This window comes from Pygocentrus nattereri, chromosome 14 (assembly GCF_015220715.1).
Source record: "Pygocentrus nattereri isolate fPygNat1 chromosome 14, fPygNat1.pri, whole genome shotgun sequence".
Lineage (NCBI taxonomy): Eukaryota > Metazoa > Chordata > Actinopteri > Characiformes > Serrasalmidae > Pygocentrus > Pygocentrus nattereri.
Window position 1 is genome coordinate 21,450,231 of NC_051224.1, and position 25,171 is coordinate 21,475,401.

A 25,171-nucleotide genomic window follows, 5' to 3' on the forward strand; every position below is an offset into this window, starting at 1 on the left:
CAGACTACAGTAATGCATCAGTGACTGGAGCTAGGACTTCAATTCAGGTCTTAAGTGTCAACACTCGGTCAAAACATGAGGATAAAATCTACCTCTATGATAATACTCCAAGCATCCCTCTGGGAGTCAAGTAGTTAGTTAGTGCTAATGGGGATTCTCATGAACATTTTTGGCAGGACATTTGTAAAGCTTGTGACAGGCATTAAAGCAATACGCCAAGAGAGGCCGTGTGTTACTGTGATTTTATCACAGGAAGGGTGTTTTTAGGAACCACGTAAAGTGGAGTGCCTAAAACCCCCTTCCATATGCTTAAATCACAGTAAGGCACAGCCACAAGTGGCTCATTCTTTTTTATAACATGGCGGCCAACATAAAATATGATAAAATACCCATTTGTTCAGAAAATAATTTGATATTTTTAATAATTATCAACATTAACAAGTATTCCACCAAGAAATGTAGTTCCTTTAAAGTATGGTGTCTGTGCCAAGCAACCATGGACCGCTGCATGAGGACAACGTTTGACTGCCAAAGCTTTACTTTTTGTCGTATAACAATGAACATACGATAACAGTAGTATTTAATGGAAAAACCTTCGCTTTATTAGCACTTTTTGGCCACCAAATTGCTACCGTGAGTCTTTTTTAGTACCAATCCAGCTGCCCCCTCTTCTCACGCTGGGACTGAATCTCAAATGGCTTCATCAGTGTACTCATTGGTCGATGTGAGCAGCATGAGAGTCAAAGATTATTCTATTATATTAAGAACAGAAGGGGTTTTTGTGCCGTGGTACAGAGTTCAGTTGCTGTTTGGTGGTCATAGGTTTCTTGTTTCTACGCTTATTGTCCATTTTATCAGCTCCCCTTACTATATAAGTGCACTTTGTAGTTGTACAGTTACAGACTGTAGTCCATCTGTTTCTCTGATACTTTGTTAGCTCCTTTTACCCTGTTCTTCAGTGGTCAGGACCCCCATGGGCCCTCACAGAGCAGGTACTATTTGGGTGGTGGATCATTCTCAGCACTGCAGTAACACTGACATGGTGGTGGTGCTGCTGGAGTTTTTAAACACTGTGTCCACTCACTGTCCACTGTATTAGACACTCCTACCTTGTAGATGTAAAGTCAGAGACAATAGTTCATTTACTGCTGCACAGTTTGTAATGGTCAGTGTGTGTTGCCCTGGTCTGAGCGGATCAGATACAGCAGTGCTGCTGGAGTTTTTTAAATACCTCAGTCTCACTGCTGGACTGAGAATAGTCCACCAACCAGAAATATCCAGCAAACAGTGTCCTGTGGGTAGCGTCCTGTGACCACTGATGAAGGACTGGAGGATGACCAACACACACTGTGCAGCAGCAGATGAGCTGTCGTCTCTGACTTTACATCTATAAGGTGGACTGACAAGGTAGGAGTGTCTAATAGAGTGGACAGTGAGTGGACACAGTGTTTAAAAACTCCAAAGTCTGATCTACTCACACCAGTGCAACACACACGAACACACCACCACCACGTCAGTGTCACTACAGTGCTGAGAATGATCCACCAGCAAAATAGTACCTGCTCTGTGAGGGTCTATGGGGGTCCTTAGCACTGAAGAACAGGGTAAAAGGGGGCTAATAAAGTATGCAGAGAAACAGATGGACTACAGTCTGTAACTATAGAACTACAAAGTGCACCTATACAGTAAGGGGAGCTGATAAAGTGAGCGTAGAGCCAAGGAGGTGGTCATAATGTTATGCCTGATTTGTGTATTTAGTATGTTGTAAAGGGGCCAGCTGCAGTGTTGCAGTGTTGCAGATGAAGCCATTGTTACAGTGTTGCATCACAGAGTAAACTCTAATATCAGGGGGTCTTAGTTACAGTATTACAGATAAAGCAACAGTGTTACAGTATACTGTAACTGAATGGAGTAGGATGTACAGTGTTAAATATGGAAACAGCCAGCAGTGCTTTACAGAGGTGGTTAAATAGATATTGAAGAGAGATGATATATTTATTTCTGCCTTTCATTTCCCAAATCCTGCCCTCTTTCCCCTGGCCTATGACCACCCCTCCCCTCTTTTTCCCTCCCTAGGATTTAAGCCTCTTCCTGCTGCAGTGGAACTATCTACAGCCCCAGTGTTTCTTTTGTAGAACTCCTATCTTTCTCACTCCCTCTGCATGCACTCTTTCTTCTCTCCCTACCCTCCTCTGCCCTTTCTGTATTCTGTACCCAGCACTACTGCTCACACCTCTAACCCTGCTCAGTATTTCTCTTTTACTAACTCTCTCTCTCTCTCTCTTTTCCTCTCTCTCCTTTTCTGTCTCTCAGTGACTACATAATCAAGGAGAAAACAGTGCTCCTGCAGAAAAAAGACAGTGAGGGTTTTGGCTTTGTGCTGAGAGGGGCCAAAGGTAAGATGCTCACCACCCATCTCTCTCTTTCTTTCTCTCTCTCTCCATCTCCATCTCCAACTGACTGATGAAGGGATACATATTGACGCATTGCCAAATCCATTCTTCCTCTGTCATAATAGAGGCTCAGGTTAAGTGACATCATCTATCTATGATTTCCCCTTCACTTCTTCTACATCTGAGACTCTGACAGCACACACTGTTCTCAAAAACAGATTATTTCTAGTGCTTTGACCGTATCTTTGTGTGTGTATGTGTTGTAGCTCAGACCCCTATAGAAGAGTTCACACCCACCCCAGCCTTTCCAGCATTGCAGTACCTTGAATCTGTCGACGAGGGAGGCGTGGCCTGGAGAGCTGGACTACGAATGGGTGACTTCCTGATTGAGGTGGGTGCACAGATGCATGAAAGGAGCTGTGGTGCGGAGTGGTTCTTATTTAAAGATTCATTCAGAATTAACCATTCACTAAAATGATTTGTTCCTTCTGAAAAGTTCCCTGGCCATATTCACATCTGTCTTGACTGATTTTATTGTAAGGCGTATAGCCGTTTACACCAAGCATTTCTGTACATCTCAAATGCTTTTCCAAGGGTCAAGTGTCATTGGATTTTGTGGATGTACTGCAAAAAAAAGTAACATCAAGTGAAATGATTTTAAATCTAGTCAATAATACTATAATGCCATTTCAAAAAAACTTGGGACGCTGTGTGTGTGATGTGCAAGTCTTTTAAACAATATATGTAATTGAAAATAGCACAAAGACATCATTTAAAATGTTGAAAATTGGCAACAAGTCAATAACATGATTGAGTATAAAAAGAGATCTTTCATCTCAGAAAGGCGGAGATGTAAAGACGAGGAGGGGTTCACCACCCTGTGAAAGACTGCATGATCAAACAGTACAACAATTCAAGAATAATGTTTCTCAATGTAAAATAGCAAATAACTTTAGCTTTTTATCATCTACGGTGCATACGGTGTCCCCTTCTGTGTGTGGTTGTGTTTTTCTTTATACAAGACTGTGCAGTAGAATACCGTTTCTGAATTATTTCTGTTCATTCAAACAAAAGATTTGTTGAAAGAGAAAAATCGTTTTGCAAACTAATAATCGGCTCCTCAATCTGCAACACTCTCTACAGAAAAGTCTGATTAATTTCTCACTTGTTCTCACTTCCCTCAGGTGAACGGTCAGAATGTGGTGAAGGTCGGGCACAGACAGGTGGTTAACATGATCCGGCAAGGCGGCAACAGCCTCATGGTGAAGGTTGTCATGGTAACTCGGAACCCCGACATGGAGGAGGGGTCGAGAAAGAAAAGTAAGAAACTTGAGTGGTGAAGTTGATAATTGTGATGATGGTTGATGATTATCAGCAATCAGGGATTGTGTTGCATGCAATCACAGGAATGACAATGAAGATAATGTTGATGTTGATTATTGTATTAAGTCAGTGTAATCCAAAATGACGTTATAATTTGACAAGTAACTTGTAAGGTCACTCCAAAAAGCAAGAGAGTGAAATTAAACCCACAGAAGGTCTTGAGATCTGACTATTAAACAATCAAATAATAAAGGTATAATAAAGGTACAAACTGACAGTTATTGAGAGTCAGAAGAATTGTTGTGGCCATCAAACCGTTAAATAGAGCAGGTAATGTAGTGGTAAGGACTACAGAAGTTCTGCTAGTGGTTCTAAATTCATTCTAAAAGTAAGCTAGGAATAGAAATCCAAAATAATGAATGTTTTGTCACTTTAACATGCCACGTCAACATGCAGCCTAATAATCTATTAATAATCAGACAAATAGCTCAATCAGAGTAGAATATTTCTATGTATACACCTCAGTCGGACTAAACTAGGATATTCGGAATACTGTTTCTATCACGATTGAACAAGTTGGGTAATCCTGTAAATAATCCGTTAAATAGAAGAATAGCAGCCGTGTCTGATTATATTCCCAATCGGAAGGTTTAAGTGCGTTCTGCATGTGCGTCACGTCATAGAGAAAATTCATACCATTCAAATTTTCTGGTGAAGCAGAAACTCGTCTGCAGAGGAGACAAAGTTTATGCTCTGAGCTTTAAAAGACGGTGGTGGGACGGACGTCCAGTTTATGTGTCTCAGAACAAGAAGTCTTCCTCTCTGCCATCTTTAATAAGGACATGTGAAGTATGTTTTCCTGAGTCTGACATAATTTTAAAACAAAAACACAAGCACTGCTCACTGCTGCTCATCTCACTCTGACTTGACTCACATGATGCTTGTTGTCATGGTAACATCTACACTAAGTGGGTCTCTGCATATGCTCATAATTTTGGATCTGATCATCTGGAATGTGCATATAAACAGATTTTCATCAGATTGTTGAGTGAGAATATAAACACCTCATTCTTAATTTATAATCAGAATGTATTCAATTGGACTGGCAGAAATCTTTGCATGACACCTATATGCGTCCCACCAAAACTATGAGGAGAGTTTGTGTATTAACAGAAGCAGATATATTTGCAGAAACATCATCATTATAGTCACTTTCATGTGAGAAAAAGCTGCTGGAGTGTATTTTGTACATGATTTGGAAAGGAAAGAGCTGTTTGCCATTCATGCTAAGGACGTCACATCATGTTTAACATTACTTTAATGACAAATGTGTGCATCCTAGTAAAATACTATTTAAAGTGTGAATGATGCAAAGCCCAAACATTAGCAGTAATGTATCAGGCTCTGCAAAGGGCTAGTGAGAAAAGCCCTCTGTCATTTGGACCGCAGCGTATATAATGATGTAGTTGAAGATGAGTGTGATGATAATGATGATGATAGTAATGATGATTGAATATTTCTCTCCTCAGTCCCACAGCAGAGTAAGAGGCTGAGCACACCGGCTATTGCGCTGCGATCCAAGTCCATGACCTCGGAGCTGGAGGAAATGGGTAAGACTTTGGGAACAAAGGGGACAAGAAAGAGAGGGAGCAAAGTAGAGAGAGAGAGAGAATTAGAGAGAGTAGAGATGAGAGTTTGGTGGAGACAAGGAGAGAGAGAGAGTGAGGGTGGAGGAGAAGCAAAAAGCCAGTGATGTGTTCAGAAGGAAAGAAGACTACAAAAAAAAAAATTGGATTGGGCAGGAATATGTGATGAGATAGAGGGATGAGAGGGAGAGGACAGAGCTGGGGAGGGGGATGAATAAAAGAAAACCTTTAGAATCTCAATCCATTTCACTGTTCTTTCAGAGGTTCCCCACTGTCACTATCAGCACCCCCACTACAGGTAACCCCAAAAACGATCCCCACCTGTGTAACTGTCCCCACCTTCCCCACCCCCACACCTGCCCCCACCCAAGTTGAAGCCCCGCCCCTGCAGGTCACTCGGCCACCGCAGACCCACGTTCCCAAGCGGGCCGCGGTGTGCGCGTTGCCGTAGTAACGCTGCAGGGGGTGGGCGTTGCTGGAAAGGAAGACTGTGTGCTGGCTGGGCTGGACTGGTTCTGAGCATGCTCAGTGTGGGGTGGAGAGGCGGCAGGAGGATGATGGCAAATCCCAGATCAGAACCGTCTCCCTAATCTAATGAGCTTTAATACAAGACATGCTGCCATTAAGGGTGAACACACACTCAGATGAGGCATAACCTACATAACACATCACAAGTTTGGACACACCTACTCGTAGAAAGGGTACTGTTTTATACATCTTACAAGAACAGTGAAGACATCAAAACACATAAGGAGTTATTACCATCACAATGTTGGCCTTCTTCCAAATAGGACTATTTAGACTCAAACACATTAACAAGGCCAGACATGCAACAAGTCATATATACTTATTAGGATGATATAAGGATTGCAGTTCAACATTTTACAACTTTAATTTTTTTTTAACATTCTCCATTAATTACATTCATTTTAACATAGTGAATTAACGCCACAATTTTTGAAACATCGCTAACACATTATCAGCACCGATAATGCATTTGTGAACTGTGCATAGTTCCACCAGAAACGTTGCTATGGCTGACTCAGCAACTATAGTCTTCTCAGTCAGATGTTCCATTAATAGCTTGATAAAACCAGTTTTTCCATCTGCTGTATATCACCAAAGTACATCAAGTCTGAAGTATCATTTACAAGCAAAACGCACTACTGATGTGGTGTTAATTAATCAGTGGGTCTCATTCATCAAAAAAAAAATCTTAAAACCAGTTACTCAGTTTTACAAAACTTCCTTTCACCAATATTTAATATTTTTTCATTTGGGGTTTGTTCTTAGGTGAGAACAGAATCTTCACACACTCAATACCACAAACATGCAAACAAAAATATGTGGTTTAAGACATTTTTAGGACTTTTCTCAAGAACACGTTTAGGAAACAGCTTAGCAAAATATTGGAGAATTAGGCCCTGAAGGTTTCACTTCGGGAGACTACGCTTGACCGTGTTCGTGGGAGATCTGAGGATAAATTAACTAGCAGCCAAAATAAGACCTGATGTAGTGGTATGAGAGCGAAAGGGCTGAAGTTGCAGAAGATGGAACATACATGTGGTGATAAAAACTGAAAACTGCGATCAACTTATTTCCACGTTCACCCTGCTGTCACATGATTTCCATGTTCAGGTTCACGTTAACCCTGTGTTGAAAAGTAGGTTTTTGAGTTTTTGAAGGTAATACATACTTTCTGATCGAGCTTATTTTTTCCATTTATATAGCTATAACAAAATGCACTTTCTTGAGGAAAATAGGACAAATAACAATTTACTAAACAAATTAATGTGATTAATCACAATGTATAAAATCGTATCTATATAAAGTCATACAATTCTGTACAAAAGTCTTCGGTATCTAAGAAAATAACATATAAAGCATCATCTGGGTGCTGAGCATTTATATGTTGAAAAAACCCTGACCTTAAATACAATGAAGGGTAAACAATCCATTGTGATTGTTCGGTGAATGTTTTAGCTTAACAGTTTCCAAAGCTCTCTTCAAGGAATTCCTGTATTTACAGTTACCCTGCAATACCTGGTTTATCTATCCAGTCATTCATTAAATCAAATCAGGTGCTGCTGATGGCTAAAGCTACATTAAGCCTCATTTCTCAAATCCAATTTCTCTGACAGGATGGTTTACACTCGTTTAGGTAAGTGATTAAAATCTGTTGTTAATGTGACGAACCGGCGTTCTGAAATGACCCGCATGAGCACATCCTACTCAGTAACGTCACATGAATGAATCACGTGGATCATCAGCACAAACTAACGAGCAGAACGAGCTTCGCTAAGAAGATAATTAACTGATCAGCTCTCAGCTTCATTATTAGAGTGAGACGAAGGTGAAAAAGGTGAGATGAGCTGCTTTTCCACCTTTTACGACTTTAACTTCTGACTGGTGCTATTGCCGTGGTAATGCTGAATGATGGTGCACACACAATGGGGGAAAAGCACATGAATTCTTAACTGAGTGTCACATTAAGGACACATAGCCAGAAATCGGATATGTATCTGATCTAGGACCACATATGAAAGAGGCTCAGGTCAGATTTGAAAAGATCAGATTTGTGTGTCACACAGCTCTGAAAACATCAGATCTAAATCACATTAGAGCAAAAAATTGAACCTGGTAATGTGAAAGTAGCTTAAAATCTCTTCTATAGCTGGAGTGCTCTGAGAAGACAAGAGTAGAATCTCCCTTTATCTAACTGTGTTCTTCTAGCCGAGCTTTTTAATATACAAAAAGTCTTGTAATTTACACTATTTGTTTATTTATATATAATCTAATGTTTTAAAGTTAAAACACGCTTACTCCTCAGATAAATAGTCTTTAACAGTTTTCTTGGCTGCCTAAGACTTTTGTAAAGTACAAGTATAAGCCTTTAGATCAGCCTGTCTTTAAGGTTATATGAACAAGCCATGCACACATATACAAACACATTTTCTAAGCTGCTTATCCTACTGCTTCATGGGGGGAGCTGGAGCCTATCCCAGCAGTCATTGGGTGGAAGGCAGGATACACCCTGGACAGGCCGCCAGTCCATCGCAGGCCATACATTCATGTGTGTCCAAACTTTTGAGTGATACTGAGTCAGTAGAGTTCAATTGACCAGCCACAATCCCTTTGTGAACTTCTGTAGAGGCTCACAAATACTTTGTCAATCTCTGCAACCCAGTTCTTCACACGGCTTCTGGAGTTCTCCAACCCACATGCAGCATGTCCTAACACACAAACACACTCTCAGACCTCACCACCTCCCCAACGCATGTCTGCAGTCCACTATACAGAGTGTGTAGCGTGTCTGGATGAGGTTGCTGGGTTTTTGGATTTTAATTATCCCCAGTCGTAGCACAGTGAGGCGTGGACTCGGTCCTAAATACAGTCCTAATAAGCAGCTGCCAGTTCACAGCAGGCAAAAGCTGCTTTCAGCAGACAAGGACAGTCGTGAACGTAGCACATGGCAGCCACACGGCCTCTATCACAGTGTTAACAGAGGAGACGCATGATTAGATATCAACATTAAAGCAATAGTTAGGTGAAAATCAAATTCACAGTTTTCCCCTTTACTCCACATATCATGACCTGCTAAGCAGGGCTGCATGATGAAATTGATTGTTATTATTGTTATTGTTTATTGTCTTTCTGTCATAAACCCATAGTTAATGGCTGTCATGACAAAATAAATTGGCTCAAATCGTGCAGCACCAGCTGTGTGTAGATTGGGAGGAATGTAGCATTCAAAGCCCAATAAGCGTTTAAGCTGGACTTGAACCCTGCTTTCCCATTTGGAGAACAAGCAACTTAACCTGCTTTGACGAGTGGCCAGTTACAAACCACACACGTGCACAGCTCAAAAAAGACCCTATTCACAACTACACTACATGGACAAAAGTATTGCGACACCTACACATTACACCTACAGGAGCATCTCATTCTAAATCCGTAGGCATTAATATGGAGTTGGTCCCCCTTTGCAGCTGTAACAGCTTCCACTCTTCTGGGAAGCTTTCTACAAGATTTTGGAGAGTGTCTGTGGGAATTTTTGCCCATTCATCCAGAAGAGCATTTGTGAGGGTTGATGTTGATGACGTTCCTGTTGGTGACATCCCACATAAATAAGAGTAATGTGTGGCCATGACTTAGCAAGGTGTAGGAACAAGATAAATAACTTGTGGCCATGACTTAATAAGGCATGGTTTATTAAGCTGTGGTGAAGGCTTAATTATCTCATTCCCATGCCTTACTAACTCATGGCCACCACTTAATGATGTCGTTCCCATGCTTTACTAGGTCAAGGCCACGCATTATTTTTATTTATACGACATGTCACTAACAGGGCTCCGTAGTTTTCTGACTGAAGCTCTTTGTGAAATTTGCACAATTTAGCAGACTACAAATTCAAACAGGAGAGGTTTGCTAGATTTCGCACAGCGTGTCCATATCATGCAGCACTGCTGAAACGTTTGGTGTCTGAAGTTTAGTTTTGCACTGTAGCTACAAAGCTAACATTGCTAAAAGGTAACATAAGCTTACACCTCACCAAATAGCGCTGTGTAAACTGCAAGCCTAAGCCAGTGACAAACATGCCTCAAACCCTGTCAGATTTTCAGATAATGTCAAATAGACTGTCGGGAAAATCCATTTTTGTCGTTTTTCAGTTTTTGAAATAATTGGAAAATACATACTGTGCTTTACAGTGTGTACACATTTCATGATGAATGGACCAAAATAAATGGCCCAAAATGACTTGGAAAAAATTCTGTACATGATTTGAATTTATAAATAATATATTCTTATCTTAAAAGTAAAGTTGGTTTTCTGTGCTGTATTTTTTATACCTGACACAGTTAAAGATGATGTAGCCACGTAGATCTTTCAGTACAACTTGGTGGGGCACAAAAGTCCACTGCTTAGCCTCATAGCTTCATCGCAAAACTAAACATACAAACGTGTCTTGGCTGATGAACAGTTGAGATAAGAGGAAAATTGGGTTAGTTTTAAAATTGGTTTAATATAGTTTGGTTTAAAATAGTTTAAAAACTATTCCTTTAAGTCTGTCTGGGTGAAGGAAATTATCGTGTGTAGATTGTGTGTAACAGTCTTTTGTAGCTTGCATGTAATAACAGTCGTCGACTGTCTGCAATAACCTTGTGTAGACTGCACAGTAACTTCGGCCGGGGACTTTGCGAGGGGTTGGCTTATCCGCCCTTTGTCTCTGTGTCTTCATAAACCTTATAAATAAGTGTCAGGTGTTAAATGCATGCTAGTGACGTGTCACCCTCTGCCATATGCCTACTCTAATGTGCTGAATTAATAGAGCTGAGGCTCCCTCACCTTATTTCAACCCTCTCACCTCTCCATGCACTGAAGTGTCCCACCTTTCCTGGCTGCCATGCAATGAGGTAGCTGTGATCTCTCCTGCAGAAATATTGCACTACGAGATCAGCTACAGTGCCATAATGGACAGGCAGGTTTGCGTTTGAATGCGTGGGTTTGAATTACAGGCTTTTTTGTATGTTTTCTTTGTTTTTGTTTTTTTTTTAAGTAAAAAGTGTACAAATTTTACATCACTTTTATTTTGATATGTTTGAGCTGACAGTGGGCTGGACGTTCATACGAGCACAGCTGTTCCTTGATGCACTCACAGTGCATCTAAAAGTAACATTCGGTTTATTAAGACCACATTGCGCGTAGCTCAACCCACTAACTGCTCACTCATAAAGCACAGGGTTTAAAAGAGGCCATCTGCAAGCTAGAGACAAAAAGACAATGAAAGTTCAATAACAAAGAGATAGATATGTTAATAAATTGCGTTATTTTACACCAAAATGTTCTGTAGGAGTGTTATTTTACCAAAGAAAGTAGTGTTTGTCATAGTGTACCACAGACTCCATGCATTGTCGGCAGTCACATCACAGCATACTTTGCGCCACATCTTCTAATGTGCATCTGGTCCTGGAAGTTTAAACTGTGATTCTGATGGTAAATATTTTTCAGCTCATGTTTGAGGCTCTTGCCTCCATCTGACCACTGTGTGTGCTGTGGTTGTTCAAGGAATTCTCCCAACAACATGTCTTTTAAAACAGAGATTTATGGCTGATTTTAAGAGGAGAAAAAAATTAGTCGTACATGTAATATTTCCAGTCGCTTTATCCGTGTTGCGTTTTAGCCAGTCCATAAAATGCACATTTAGGCTTCTTTAATGTGTGTTTTTTCTTAACTTTATTCTTAAGAAAAAAGTTACAAGAAATTGTTATTGTTCAAAAAACTTATTAAGAATTATCTTATTTTCTTAAGAATTCTAAGAACAAGTGGTATTCTTGAAAATATTAAGTTCTTAAATATTTTCTTAACCTTATGACAGACTCACACTTTATCAGTCTCTGCTGCTCCTCATCCTCGTCCATCACCCCACAATCATATTTTCCAATGAGTATTTTTTCCTGTTGGCTATTGGTTCCAGCATCATCTCTAGATCTTGTTTGCTAATTTTTTAAACGCTCGATTTGATGTTTTTCTCCATTTTGCTCCTCTGAGTGGATTAAACTAAATAATGGAAATTACAGTTCATACAAATTAAAAATGTATCTTGCGTCACCTATGGTATGTGGTAAAACGCAGCAAAGCCTACATAAGAAAACAATGAAGATTTTCTTAAGAAAATTTGAAGAAAGTAATCTAGATTATCTTAAGAGGATATTTAAAAATTTTTTTTTGAGAACTGCATTCAAGAACATTCTTATGAACTTCTTAGTGCTTGTCTTACGAAACTTTTTCTTAAGATAGCATTCGTGGATCCAGCTCTAGGCTCCTGCGTCACTTTCATGCAGAACATGGGTTGAATGCATCCCATTTGTGCCTGAAACTAATGCAAAGGACGTAGAGCCCAATAAATCTAAAAAACTGTGAATAGAAAATAAAACATAAAAAAGGATCTTCATAATGAGCCAGCAGTCACCTGTCACTACAGATATGCACACACCTGACACTATCACTCGTGCCTCTTCTGAACCCTTCCTGTGCACTTGTGTCCCACATGTAATTGTCTTAGTGTTCTAACCCCTGACCTCATTGACCTGTGACCCATTTCCTCTCTTTGCCTGGCCTGGCTGATGCCATGCAGTCGACAGAGGTAAGAAATTGCTGCATTTCTTTTTTTTTTTTTTTTTTTTTTGCTGCATTTCTGCTAAACTGTACTTAGAGGTGGGCAATATGAAGACGTTTTATTGTTAATCATGATAAACAGTGAGCATAGCGTGGATATCATCACTACATAAAGAACACTGTTCAGCTGCCATTTCATTATTATTAATTAATTAGGCCTGATTAATTGCATTAAGTGCAATGTAGTGTGTAAAATAATAAAATAGAATAAAAATCACTCTACCTAGAGTTTGTGATGTGATTCATGAAATCATTTTGTGAAAGTATTTTGTGAGAATGACTGGTATTATGATATTATTGTGATATTGCCCACCCCTAACAAACTACTACAGTATCTATGGTTATGTTCTTTTCTGATTGCATACAGGGTGAGTCTATGTGCATACTGTTCTTTTATATTGTCTTATGTAAATAATGTGATATTGTTCTGTTTACCACGTGAGTTTATTTGTAATAGGGCTGTAACAATACACATATTTTCAGGTTCAATACTATTTTATGTATTAAAATGTCTTGATTCTAAAGGGGCCTGTTAATATATTCCAAAATAAACCCCAAGAACCACAACCCCTAGAACAGGGGTCAATAACCTAAAACTTAAGAAGAGCCATTTGGTGCTTTCTTCAAAAATCAAACCATCTTGGGAGCCACAACATTTTATGTCCATTTTACCATCTTGCCTGTAAATATGTGTCAGTATGTGCTGATATCCTAGTATAGACTAAAAATATAAACAAAAATGCATCATGCTTTAATGTTTAGCTCAGCTATAGCTGCTTTTGTCACGTCTTCGACAGGAAGTGGATTTTTTTTTGTTAAATGTTTCTCAGTGTCAATTTTTTAATAATGGTTTATAATGGTTAATAATCATTTAAGGTGGGACAGGAAAATGAACGACCATGAAGCCGGCAATAAGACGCTGATTCAGCTTCACAACTTTTTTACTGTTTGACCGTCTCTTGTTGCAGATTAAACATTTTAGCAAACCAGCTGGAGTGATTTTTAGTGCAAATGAGTCAATTCTATATTTGTCTTAAATCTCTCTCTTTGCCGTTTCATTTGCTACTTAATTAGGCGAGATTGTGTCTGCGTTGCTATGGTGACCAGCAGTCCGTGTGCCAATCTTCAGGGTTAAAGGATTAGACCTTTTATTGTGTTGAACGATCAGCAGAGCTTTATTTTACTGCAAAGAAGGTTTATAATATTTTTACCTACAAATCTAATTCTGCTGTGGAGCCTCAACAGGTCAGTAAAAGAGCTGCATTCAGCTCCGGAGCCACATGCTCCTGACCGGTGCCAGTCATTTGAGCATAGGTGCATGCATACCCAGTATAAGTCCTGCACCCTCTTCACCTATTTTTTAACATTAACAGTGGTTTTCACATAAGATGAGAGAGACCCTCAAAAGAGACCATGGTGCTTATAAGCACTGCAGTTTTATGGTTCCCTACACAGTTTAAAACAGCAAATCTTTATTTTCAGTACTGTATTGAAAGGTTACACCTTTATTGTGTATGTGTGTGAATACAGCTTCATGTAATTACTGCAGCATTGTGCATGTCTGCTCTTGTTCATAGTAAGAACAGTAGGGCTGTAGCTGCCACCTGCATGCCAAATACAGCGCTGCTGCTACGGTAGTGTTGTGACTGAGTCTCCCTCACACTCTCCGTTTGCTTCTTCACAGCTTCAGCACCATGGAAAAAAAAATCAGGTAAAGTGCCCTTCTCCATGTAGCACAGAGAGAGCCTGTAAATATGTTTATGGGCCGCATCCACTGGCAGGAGTCACCATATGCGTGTGTGTGTGTTCTTCCTCTGTGGTTTTTACAGAGTTCGAATCCTCACAAGCTACAGAGAAGAAGAGGACAGTCTATCAGATGGCTTTGAGTAAGAAATTCTGGGTGTTTGCTATATAATCAGTGTTTGAATTAATTAGCCATTGCTCTGTATCTAGTAAACACTTACAATTTTCTACATTAAATCTGGTAAAGTCTTTAAACCTGGTAGAAAAGTTGTAGGTCTTTAAAAGGTCAATATCATTCAAAAAATAAAATCCCCAGTCTCAACAGTCCATATATGGAAACTAAGCCTCAAAGCCAGCCTGTTTTGAATTCACTGTTTTTATATTATAGTTGGACACATTTACAGATGCATATATGTCACTGCTATAAGAAAAAAGTTTTTTTTTTTACAGTTTATTACACTGTGTGTCAGTTTCATGAAGAATGATCCAACAAAAATGGCCAAATTATACTTTGAAATAAGTCTGGGGGCGGTCTGGTTCCTTTGACTTATACTGAAAGTAATGCATGTTTTTTTCTTTCTCCTGTAAAGTTACCATTTTGGAGATACAACAGCGATATGTTAAAAAAATTAATTAATAAATAAAGCCATAAAGTGAGATTAGAAAATATTAATGTAGAAATGAATTACAGATGTTTTTGGAACAGAACCTGACACAGTTATTATAAAATGGACCTTTGGGGAATCAAATAAACAAAAATGTAGGATGTGAGCCCTTTAAAGAAGTACCATGTGCTGCAAAAAATTATCTGCAGTGAACAAAGATAAATGTCAGTTTATTAAGACCCCCCCTACCACCCTGCAACTGTTTTTTTCATACTTTCTCAGATAAACTGGATGAGATTTTAGCCGCAGCACAGCAGACCATCAGCACCAACGAGACGCCAGTACCACGGACTCAGGGGGCAAAGCGGGAGAGAGGCAGAGGCTTTTACAATGAGGTGTGTAGTATGTTTATGTGCATGTGTCTGTTTTGGACGTATATTTGTGTACATGAAGACTACAACGAGTATTACTCTCAACACCCAGCAGTGCTGTTTTACAATCTGTGTTCAAAGTAATTCTTGAAAAGTACAGTAAAGTGTTTGCCAGTCATGAACAGAAAGATGCTACTAAGCAAAAAAACTGTCCTTGTGTACCTACAAGTAAGAATGCCATCTGTATAGTTTTATGAAAGTGCTTGAGATGGACAGGCTCAGAGCTAAAGCACCCTCTGGTGGTCAAAAGCATTGTTGCTCTGAACATTTTTAATTAGTTAAAGAAAAATTTTGCAGTGAAAACAGTGAATTTCTATGAAATAACAAATCTCTAACGTCCTCCGCCAACCTTTTTCTTTACCAGCCAAATTACGACCAATCAGGGATGGGGTTGACGTCATCTGGGGCAGGGCTGGGCTACGACCGTGGCCCATTTGTGTCTGGCCACGCCCCCCAGCACGGTATGCTGCGACAGAAGTCCATCGGTGAGGCTGTCCGTCTGCTTGTCTGTCTGTCTGCTCACCTGTCTGTCCGTCCCGCCATGGTGCAGTCTGTCCGTGGTGCCTGTGCTTCTAGAGTGCCAGACTCCGGGTGCGCTAGCCTGGTGTCAAAATTACAGAAAATAAAAGCCTGAATCTCCTGAGCTTTCACATCATTTTGCTCCAATCATTCAGTCTGACATCATCCTGTTTGGGAGCTATTTGTATGTGTACTTTTTAGTCAGAAAAATAAATATGTTCTGATGAATGATGAATCTTTTTAGATTGACATGGATGCAAATGGTTTGCTAGTGAGGGTCGCCAGACTGAATCACTGGAGGAAAACAAGGTGAACTCTCACAAGATTCAGGGTTGTTAATACCAGGCTGCAATCACTCCTCTGTCCCAGAGACATCCATGCTGGATGATGAAGCACACCTGAAAAGACCATCCATGCTTTTGCAGCTCGCTGTTTAGTGGCAGCTTGACTGAGGGGTTAGACTGGATTTTGGGAAACACATGTTTGTAGTGTTTGTAGTGCAGTCCCTCTATTGATTGACCAAAATCAATATACTCTGTTTTTTACTACCCAGGTTTACTCCTTAGTATAGCTGTGTTTTAGGATGCTGCTTTTTGACTACTAGCCCTTTGCTAAGTAAGTTTGCAAAATACTGGCTGGATAATGCTTATGTTAAACATACATTCACCATCCACTTTAATAGAAATTCCTTCCTTGTACTTCTGTAGTGTAGGAGAGCTTCACATGCCTAATAGGTCCACTATATCGGTGTGCAGTTACAGACCGCACATCTGTTACTGCCCATTGATCACTGGTCACTGGTTTATCATTTGTGTATCAGGCACAAATGCCACTGCTACGTTGTGATTGGTCCACAGCCCAAATATATTGAGCAAAGAGTAGTTGTCAGAAATTGATCATTGATGCAGGGCTAGAGGACGGTTAACACAAACTGTGCATCAGAAGATAAACTACACTGTAAACAAGAATAACTGCTTTATCTTTAAAAAACAAGTAAGCTGACTACGATTAATATTTTAAGTATATTCAGCATCAGATATAAAGCTAAAAGAGCAATCATATGTGCTTTACATTCTGTTAACTTGAGTTGAATGAAATCAAACATTTTAGGGGAGCCAGGTTACTTAATTTCAGGTCAAACACCAGATAGTTTTTATAGTATCCAGTCTCTAACTGTATAACAGGAAGGTGGATTTACAAGGGGGGACTTTCTAAAAAGTGCATAGTGAGAGTATGACTGGGACAATGTGTGATTTAATGAAGTTAAATTTAGCATAATATACCCCAACTCTCTTGGTGTTTAACTGGAGATTCAAAACTAAAAGCCTTCCAGTCTAAAAAAAGAGATATCGTACTCTTATCGTTCTGTTTGTCTGTGTTGGGGAATTCTGTTTGGATTTTAACTTATTTTAATTTGTGAATGCATGCTGCATTGTAGTACTAGACCGCTGCCTACTGTGTTTTGTGTCTCTCTCTTTAGATACAAGTCCTGTGTACACAGTTTTCGTGTTTTTGTAACACATGCATACACATTGCAACTAACACAGGTATGTACTGACACAAAGGCCGATTCGCTGCAGTAGAGAGTACTACATTCACTTGTTTATTCTGGAAGACAGGTATACTATAGACTGTGCTAGTAATGATGATAAACAGGCAAGCCGGTAGACAAGCAGACAGACAGACAAGCAGAAGTATTACAAGATGGACTCCATTTCAGTTTCAGTGGTTATACAGCTCATTTGATTTTCTGACTCTTAATGGTCATTCATCGCTTTCTCTCACTATCACGCTCTTTCTCTTTCATTCTATTGTTTCATGTCTATTTAAAAGTTAGAGTTCTGTTTTATACCCTCTCACTTATACCCTCACCCATTTCTAGCTCATTTACTTCCTTTTTCTTTTTCACTTTTTCCTCCTTCTTACTCTTTGCATCTCTTCCAGGGGTTCCTGAGGAGGAGAAGCAGTTCCTCCATCCTCCAGCCATGAAGTTTGCACGAAGCCTTTCGGTCCCTGGGCCAGATGACATCCCCCCACCTCCAACCACGGCACCCCCTGATCCGCCTTTCTCCTCAGCGCCCCCTTTGGGTTGGAGGGGCAAGACATCCCAACAGCCCTCAGTCTCTGTGTCCCAGTCTACCTCCACCTCAACCCACTATCAGCTTTACTCCCAGTCATCTCACTTTGCTCACGGACCAAGAGATAGGTCACCTGGACCCCCTACAAGCTCTGGAGCTGCAGACCATGCAACCCCGTACTCCCATGCCCAATCCCATCCCTCTGTCCCCAGCAGGACTGCTTCCAGGAAGGTGATGGGTTACACAGGAGATTCAGCAGGGGCTGGAGGGGCAGCAGGAGCTCGAACGGCTGGTTTGAGGAGAGGTTACAGCAATGCGGTCCCACCCACCAGTGTGGCCACAGTGATTCCTCAGCAGCAACAGACTGCTCAGAGCCAGCCAACAAGGACAGAGCGCGGTGCAGCAGGACCAACGTCTGCAGCTGGAGTCCCAAAAGGAGGCGTGCGTAGAGGCAAGGGACCCCTGGTCAAGCAATCCAAGGTGGAAGATCTCCGTTCTGGCCAAAGTACACTAGTAGGGAAAGACTCTATTGAGAAGAGCTCCATCCCCATTCCTACCATCATTGTCAAAGCGCCCTCTACCAGCAGCAGTGGACGCAGTAGCCAAGGAAGCAGCGTGGAAGCAGAACCACCACCTCCGGGAGAAAGCGAAATCTCCAAACCTCCTCCAGGAGCACCACCACCTGCCCCCACCATGCCTCCTCCTGCTCCACCCTCTGTCCCTGCTCCTCCGCCCCCATCGCTTCCACCTCTCCGGGCCCAGGAGAGCCTTGATTTCACCAGCCAGTTTGGTGCTGCCATCGTAGGAGCAGCCCGCAGAGATCGCGAGCGCTTCCATGAAGCTCGGCGCAAGAGTGCCTCTTTTTTCCTTTCAGCTGAGGAGGAATTGGCTGGCACCACTGGAGTAGGAGGAACAGGAAGAAGCCAAGTGTCACAGCAGCTCCAGCAGCAGTCACTGAGCTCCCAACCTTCACCTCGCCTGAGACCCTCCAAGTCTATAGATGAGGGCATGTTCTCAGGAGACACTTTCATCCACCATGCTCGTAGCATGCCACCTGCCTTTGGCCTACCTGAGTACTCCACTCCCGCTCCTGCAGGGGATTACCAGCCCAAGTCTGTACCTGCTGACTTCTACTTGGGAGGCAGCCGTCAGCAGCCACCACAGCAGCCACAGCCTCCTCCCACCACTTTCATCCACCCACTGACAGGGAAGGTCCTGGACCCTTCATCTCCTCTGGGACTTGCTCTGGCTGCTCGGGAGCGTGCCCTGAAGGATGATGGACGAATGCGCAGGGAGAGGGGTGAACACCACTTCAGCCGCCAGCTCTCCAGTGTGGGGGTCTTCCCTCCTTCTCACTCTGTAGCTCCATCTTCCTCCATCAGCTCTTCCGTCGCTCAGTCCACCAGCTCTTCCTCATACCTTGTCACTTCCTCTTCTTTAGCTGCCACCACCCCTTCTACCCGGCCCCCATCACCCAGAATCCTGAGAGGAGCAGGGGGAGGGTGGGGAGATGAAGGAATGGCAGGGGAACGAGCTGAGAGAGAGGCAGCTGGAGCTGCACCTTCTTCCCGGGAAGGCTTAAGAGTACGATTCTCTGAGGACAAAACAGTTCACACACACCACTACCAGTCTCAGCACTACCAGCCCACACAGAAGGAACGGGAGAGGGAGCGGCAGAGGGAGCGCTCCCGGGAACGAGAAAGGGAGCGAGAGATGGAAAGAGTTCAGAGTCAGCAACAACAGCAGACACAGCCATCCTCACAGTCAACTACTCAGCAGCCTCGAAGACCATCGTTCTTGAGAATGGAAAGTGAGGCTGGAGCATATATCTTGTCTCTGACCCCTCCTTCTCCTCCACCCACAGTGACACGCACCCACCCAGCCGGGGCAGGGACTGCGGGTGAGGGGACAAGTGGCATGGGCCTTATGGTCCTCCCTCCTCCTGCTCCATCTGTGGATGCAGATGATGAGTTTGTGTTTGCTGACCCTCTCCCACCTCCTCTAGAGTTTGCTAACAGTTTTGATCGTGAAGTGAGCTATTCTGGGATGTTGGCTAATAATCTAGCTACTCGTCAGCAGCAACAGCAACATCATCCCCCTCCCCCACCTCCACCCCCTCCACCTCCACCCCCACCCCCCCAAAAAGACGCCTTCATGACCGGCTTCCCTGCACACACACCACTGCCCTCTCCACAGGCCGGAGACTCTACCGCCTCCAGTCTCACTTCTTATGATAGTGAAGTGGCTAATTTAACCCAGTCTGCACCTTCTCCTTCTCCATCTTCTCCCAACCCTCCCCCGCCTCCTTCGCCTTCTACCTTGCAGCCCTCTGGCCCTCCTCCACCTCCCTCTGTGTCTCCTCCTCCTCCTCCCACCTCTTACCACAGGCCTTTCAGCTTAGCCCAGTCCCATCATCTTTACAACAACGCTCCCATAACTGGCCGCTCTTCTTCTCCCACACCTCCGCCCCTCTCAATACCAGCTCCCCCCGCCTACCGGGGACCTCCTACTGCTTCTTCAGCCATCGTCACATCAGCCCCATTGAGGGGCACCTCTACCCTGTCTATGACCGCAACCTGTGCCACAGCAACAACCACCACCGCTAGCTCCGCCACTAGCATTGCTGCCAGCACTGCCGCTAGCATTGCCTCAAGCATCGGCGTGACCATGCACACCCAGCGCATGGCAACTGTTTCCACTGTGGCCACCGGAAGCGGGAGTAGGCGGGCCAGCGCTGAGCACCACCCACCACCAAACTCAGCATCAGGCAAAAGTGGAGAGTCCCAGGAAACTGTGGTGGACTCTGGGATCGAGGAGCTCGACAGCCGCAGCAGCAGTGATCACCATCTGGACAACATCCTAGCACTCAGTGGGAGAGAGAGGTTAGAGAGAGCAGGGATGGGAGGTATTGGCATAGGTGGAGAGAGAGGAGGAGGAGCAGTGGAGAGTGACAGGATGAGCGGAGCAGACTTCCTGGAGTCCTACATGAGTTACCTGGATGGACAGACTTTTGAAATGCACAATGCCAAAGCAGCCAGCACTGCGTCCACATACCCCAAGACGCAGCGATATAGAGAGGGTAGCCGGGCGGCTGAGCTCAGAAGACAGACTAGTACGGCTCCTCCAGCATTCCACAGACGGCGAGAGGAAGAAGAGCCTGAAGAAGAGGAGCAGGAGGAGGGAGAGGACGAGGACGTTGGTACTCGGGATGGTTATGGTATCAGGGAAGGACAAGGATTGGCCCGCTCATCTGTCATGTATTTTGACCGGCCCCGTACCCCTGAAATGAAGCCTCTTTGGGGTGAAGGGTCAGCAGGGGCAGGGCAAGGGGTGGGGGAAAGTGGAGCTCAGACAGGGGGGACGTACCTGGAAGGGCGTAAGCTCCACCCTCCCATGTCCAGCATGAAGGCAAGCATCATCAGTGAACTGAGCACCAAGTTACAACAGAGGAGCAAGGGAATGGAGAACTGGGGAGCACAACGGTCACTGAGCCGACACAGGTGGGTGTAAGCGTGTGTCCATGTGTCCAGTATGTCCATGCTTGACTAATCTACTGCTCATATGCATGAGAGAGAAAGTAGGCCTTATGACTATACATGTGCCTGTTGAGTTCAACTGCTAGACAGTGTATCAGTCTGTGACAGTGGTGGACAATGAAATACTTGTACTTTATTTCAGTGTTTAAGTACTTTTGTTAAGAATCTGTATATAAATAAAATATATACATTTGTGAGACTTTTACTTTCATGCCACTACTTTTTACAGTAAAATATCCTGCTTGAAAAAAAAACTTTTTGCAAAATATTGTGAAGTAAAAACTGGATTTTCTATAAAATCCAAAAAAATATGAGAAATAAACCAAAGCAGTCATTGTGCGCTTTTTACTGAATCCCTCCCCTAAAAACTGCATGTACACTCATAGCTTAACAATTGTAACTAGGCTCAAGTACCTCTGCTTTCATAATGAAACAAAATGCCGTAATGTTGTTTGTGGTTCTTTCAAATTAGATACCCGCTGTCCCAGGATTGGGAAGTGAAATTTTACCCATTTCTTAAACGCAAGACACAAGAGTTTGGATTTATATTTTAAATGTGCCTTAGTATTCTTTTGATACTAAGGTACATTTCACATAAAGAACTTTTATACTTTAACACAAGTAAAAATTTAAATAGAGCACTTGCATATTTACTAATATTTATCCAAGACAATCACTACCTTCACTGAAGGACCAAATGTATGTGCTTTGTCTACCACTGGTCAGAGAAAGACCTGGTCTCTGTATGGCAGTTCACAATCTTTGCTTAAAAGTATGTAGACACCCATTCTAATGAGTGAATTTGGCTCTCTTAAAGCTCCCTATGCCCCTACAGAAATTTGGCCACCACAGGTGCTGCCCCACTACAGATGTTTGATAGGTTATTAAATCTTCAGTCCTGGATAGGGTTGGGTGTTGTCCACTGATTCTTTTTGGCCATAAGAAGAAAGTGGTTGTATTCTGTTGCCTTACCTGTACCATTTGGTTGAAGACTGTTTTAGCCAAGGCCTTCAGTAGCAACCCAAAGGACCAAAAATGCATTACGCATCAAAAGAAATGTCATTTAAAAATGCAATTACTGTAAATATATATTTTTCATTGAATGCTATAAAGACTTTTTTCTCATCATTTTTTTTGGGCCAGTTTCCAAGACCCTCATTAAACCTAAACCTAGAATAAAGCCCCCAGCATTGGGCTGTGGAGCAGTGGAACTGTGTTCTTTAGAGTGATGGAGCTCCATCCAGTACCTTTGGGATCAGTTGGAGTGATCCAGAACCTCACTAATACTCAATGATCCTGACCTCACTAATACTCAATCAAATCCTCACAGCCATGTTCCAACATCTAGTGTAAAGCCTTCCCAGAACAGTAGAGGCTATTAAAAAGTGTGACAAACTCCCTACTTAATCTTGAGGTGGGCGATATGGCAAGAATTTAATATCGCAATACTTCAAGAAATATTCATGATACATAATGCCACAATATTAATTTTTCAGACATCTCATCAGTTGGAACAGAGAAAAAAGAACCAGTAAAGCTACATTTTAAAAGGAACAGTGAACATAATTCTTTTAACATAATCCATCATTATTTTTTTATTTATTTTATTATTCAGCATTTGGCATAGCATGGTGGACTAAATCCAACTAAATGGGAATAATTTTGTTCTCTTTATGATGGAACGTTCAGTTGGTCAGTGCTTTACAAGACCTGACGATATACACAATATGTTCAGAAAGACATTCTGTGTCGTACTATGACATAATTTATCACGATAACAATATATACAGTACTGTGCGAAAGTCTTAGGCACCCAAGACACATTTTCAAAATCTATTTATTTGTGTAGTATGTGTTTATTGGCTGAGAAAAATGTTAATATTTGAATAAACAAATATTATATATACATATACATATATATATATATATATATATATATATATATACATATACATATATATAATTATATATATATATATATATATATATATATATTACATATATATATAATTGTGCTCATGATGTAATTGATATTACGTCTCTGCGGTGGCTGTGAAGGTGTCAAGGAAAAATATGGACCCAAGAAGTTCTTGTTACTTTTGATTGTTTTTATGTTTACTTGAATTATGAATATGACTTTATTCTAATGTATATTATGATAAACTCACTGCTGAGGTTAATTGTTTAAAAATTTGCTTAGATGCCTAAAACTTTCGCACAGTACTGTATTTTCATATTGACCAGCTCTAATTAAAACCTGCATTTTAGAAGCAATGCTGGACAAGCAGGTGTCTACAAAGTTTTGGACAAATATCGTATCCATGTTTCCAGGATTTTGTGTGTGCATGTGAGAGAGAGATGCACAGAAAGCTGGGTTTGCTCTCGGCGCTCGTTTAGCTTTGGTGCTCGTTTTGTCAGTAATGGCATTTTACAGTATTATTCTCAGTTAAAAACCTGAAAAGACATGCAAAGTCACTGGCTTATGTTGAATCATCTTTTTAAAGAAAGAAACTCTTAAATCTCTGACCAGCAATCATTGTTACTGGACAGATTTCAGTACCTGCAACAGATCATTTGGTGGACAAATGAAAAAGAACTGAAAATAATGTAAAAATAAATAAATATTTTTGATAAAAAAATAAATATAACTCAGTATATTATACAGTATGGAATGAAAGGAATGTGTACAGGCAGGTTATTTTGAAACTTGAATGTCTGGATCATAGAACAAAATGTGAAGCATGAACCCTGTTGCCAGTTGTTTTTGCAGTATGACACATATGGATATGAATAGTAAACACATTTTTAAACTCATTATTGCAGGACAATGCTTGTTTTGCGTGCAGGTCTTCAGACTTAAAATCACCAGATTGCAACAAAAAACTATTTATATTGCTGATGTCAGAAGAAAACTTCGTATCTCCATTTTAGTCATTTTGCAGTTTTTGACATAATTTAAAAAAAACCTGTTGCTCTTTATATTGTATGTGAATTTCATGATGAATGGACTAAAATAGCCCAAAATTACTTGGAAAAATGTCCGGTTCCATTGACTTACATTAAGTAGGCTACAGTAGGTTTTTTTATCCTTATCCTGTAAAGTTACCATTTTGGAGATACAAGGTTTTTTTTTCCCCAACAACAGCGATATATTGTTTGATGCATGAGTATTGCATGGTGTCTTTGCCTGTTCACTGTGTGATGGGAAAACAAGCCTGTTCTGAAGAAGTTTGGAGGAACTTTTTCCAGTCTGCCGTCTTAACAAAGCTCATTCGGAGCATTTAGTGCTGTTTTGCATTTAAAATAATGGCATTTGAAAATGGAGCCTAAGAAATTTCATTGGTCAAAATGTTTCCAAAACACAGTTTAGACACATAAATGTGCACATGCCAAACTGTTTGTACACATTTACATCCCTTATATAGATATATTGAATATAGTGAGAAAGACAGACAGATGTACACGTACATACACTCATCCTCCACTTTATTGGAAACTCCTTCCTGTAAGCCCACACACTGGTCACCATGTAATGGTCACTGACCTGCTAAAGAACTGAAAAGCAGCTAGCAGCAGTGATTGGACGGCTAAAGGAATGAGGCAGGTTTTGAGACTGGCCTAACTGGCTTCGTCTTTGATGTTGGTACAGTCTAGTCACTTCTCCGCCTTGTAGTATGATACACAGTATATGACTGTATTTGTTGCTAAAAAGAGTAGCGTG

The 25,171-nt window shown here is 41.5% G+C and overlaps 1 protein-coding gene across 6 annotated transcripts in view; it reads left to right on the top strand.

Moving 5' to 3' along the window:
• The window catches only part of shank1 (SH3 and multiple ankyrin repeat domains 1), a 218,543-nt gene that overhangs the window by 186,467 nt on the left and 6,905 nt on the right, over nucleotides 1-25,171 (top strand). For 5 of the 6 annotated variants that reach the window (XM_017697387.2, XM_037544893.1, XM_037544894.1 and 2 more), the window contains 10 exons: nucleotides 2,314-2,396; nucleotides 2,660-2,784; nucleotides 3,578-3,713; nucleotides 5,246-5,326; nucleotides 12,498-12,506; nucleotides 14,223-14,249; nucleotides 14,368-14,424; nucleotides 15,169-15,281; nucleotides 15,682-15,802; nucleotides 17,781-21,414. In XM_017697387.2, coding sequence (XP_017552876.2) covers nucleotides 2,314-2,396; nucleotides 2,660-2,784; nucleotides 3,578-3,713; nucleotides 5,246-5,326; nucleotides 12,498-12,506; nucleotides 14,223-14,249; nucleotides 14,368-14,424; nucleotides 15,169-15,281; nucleotides 15,682-15,802; nucleotides 17,781-21,414 — 4,386 coding nt within the window. The remainder of the gene's footprint in view (nucleotides 1-2,313; nucleotides 2,397-2,659; nucleotides 2,785-3,577; nucleotides 3,714-5,245; nucleotides 5,327-12,497; nucleotides 12,507-14,222; nucleotides 14,250-14,367; nucleotides 14,425-15,168; nucleotides 15,282-15,681; nucleotides 15,803-17,780; nucleotides 21,415-25,171) is intronic. The other variant, XM_037544896.1, reaches the window with a different exon arrangement.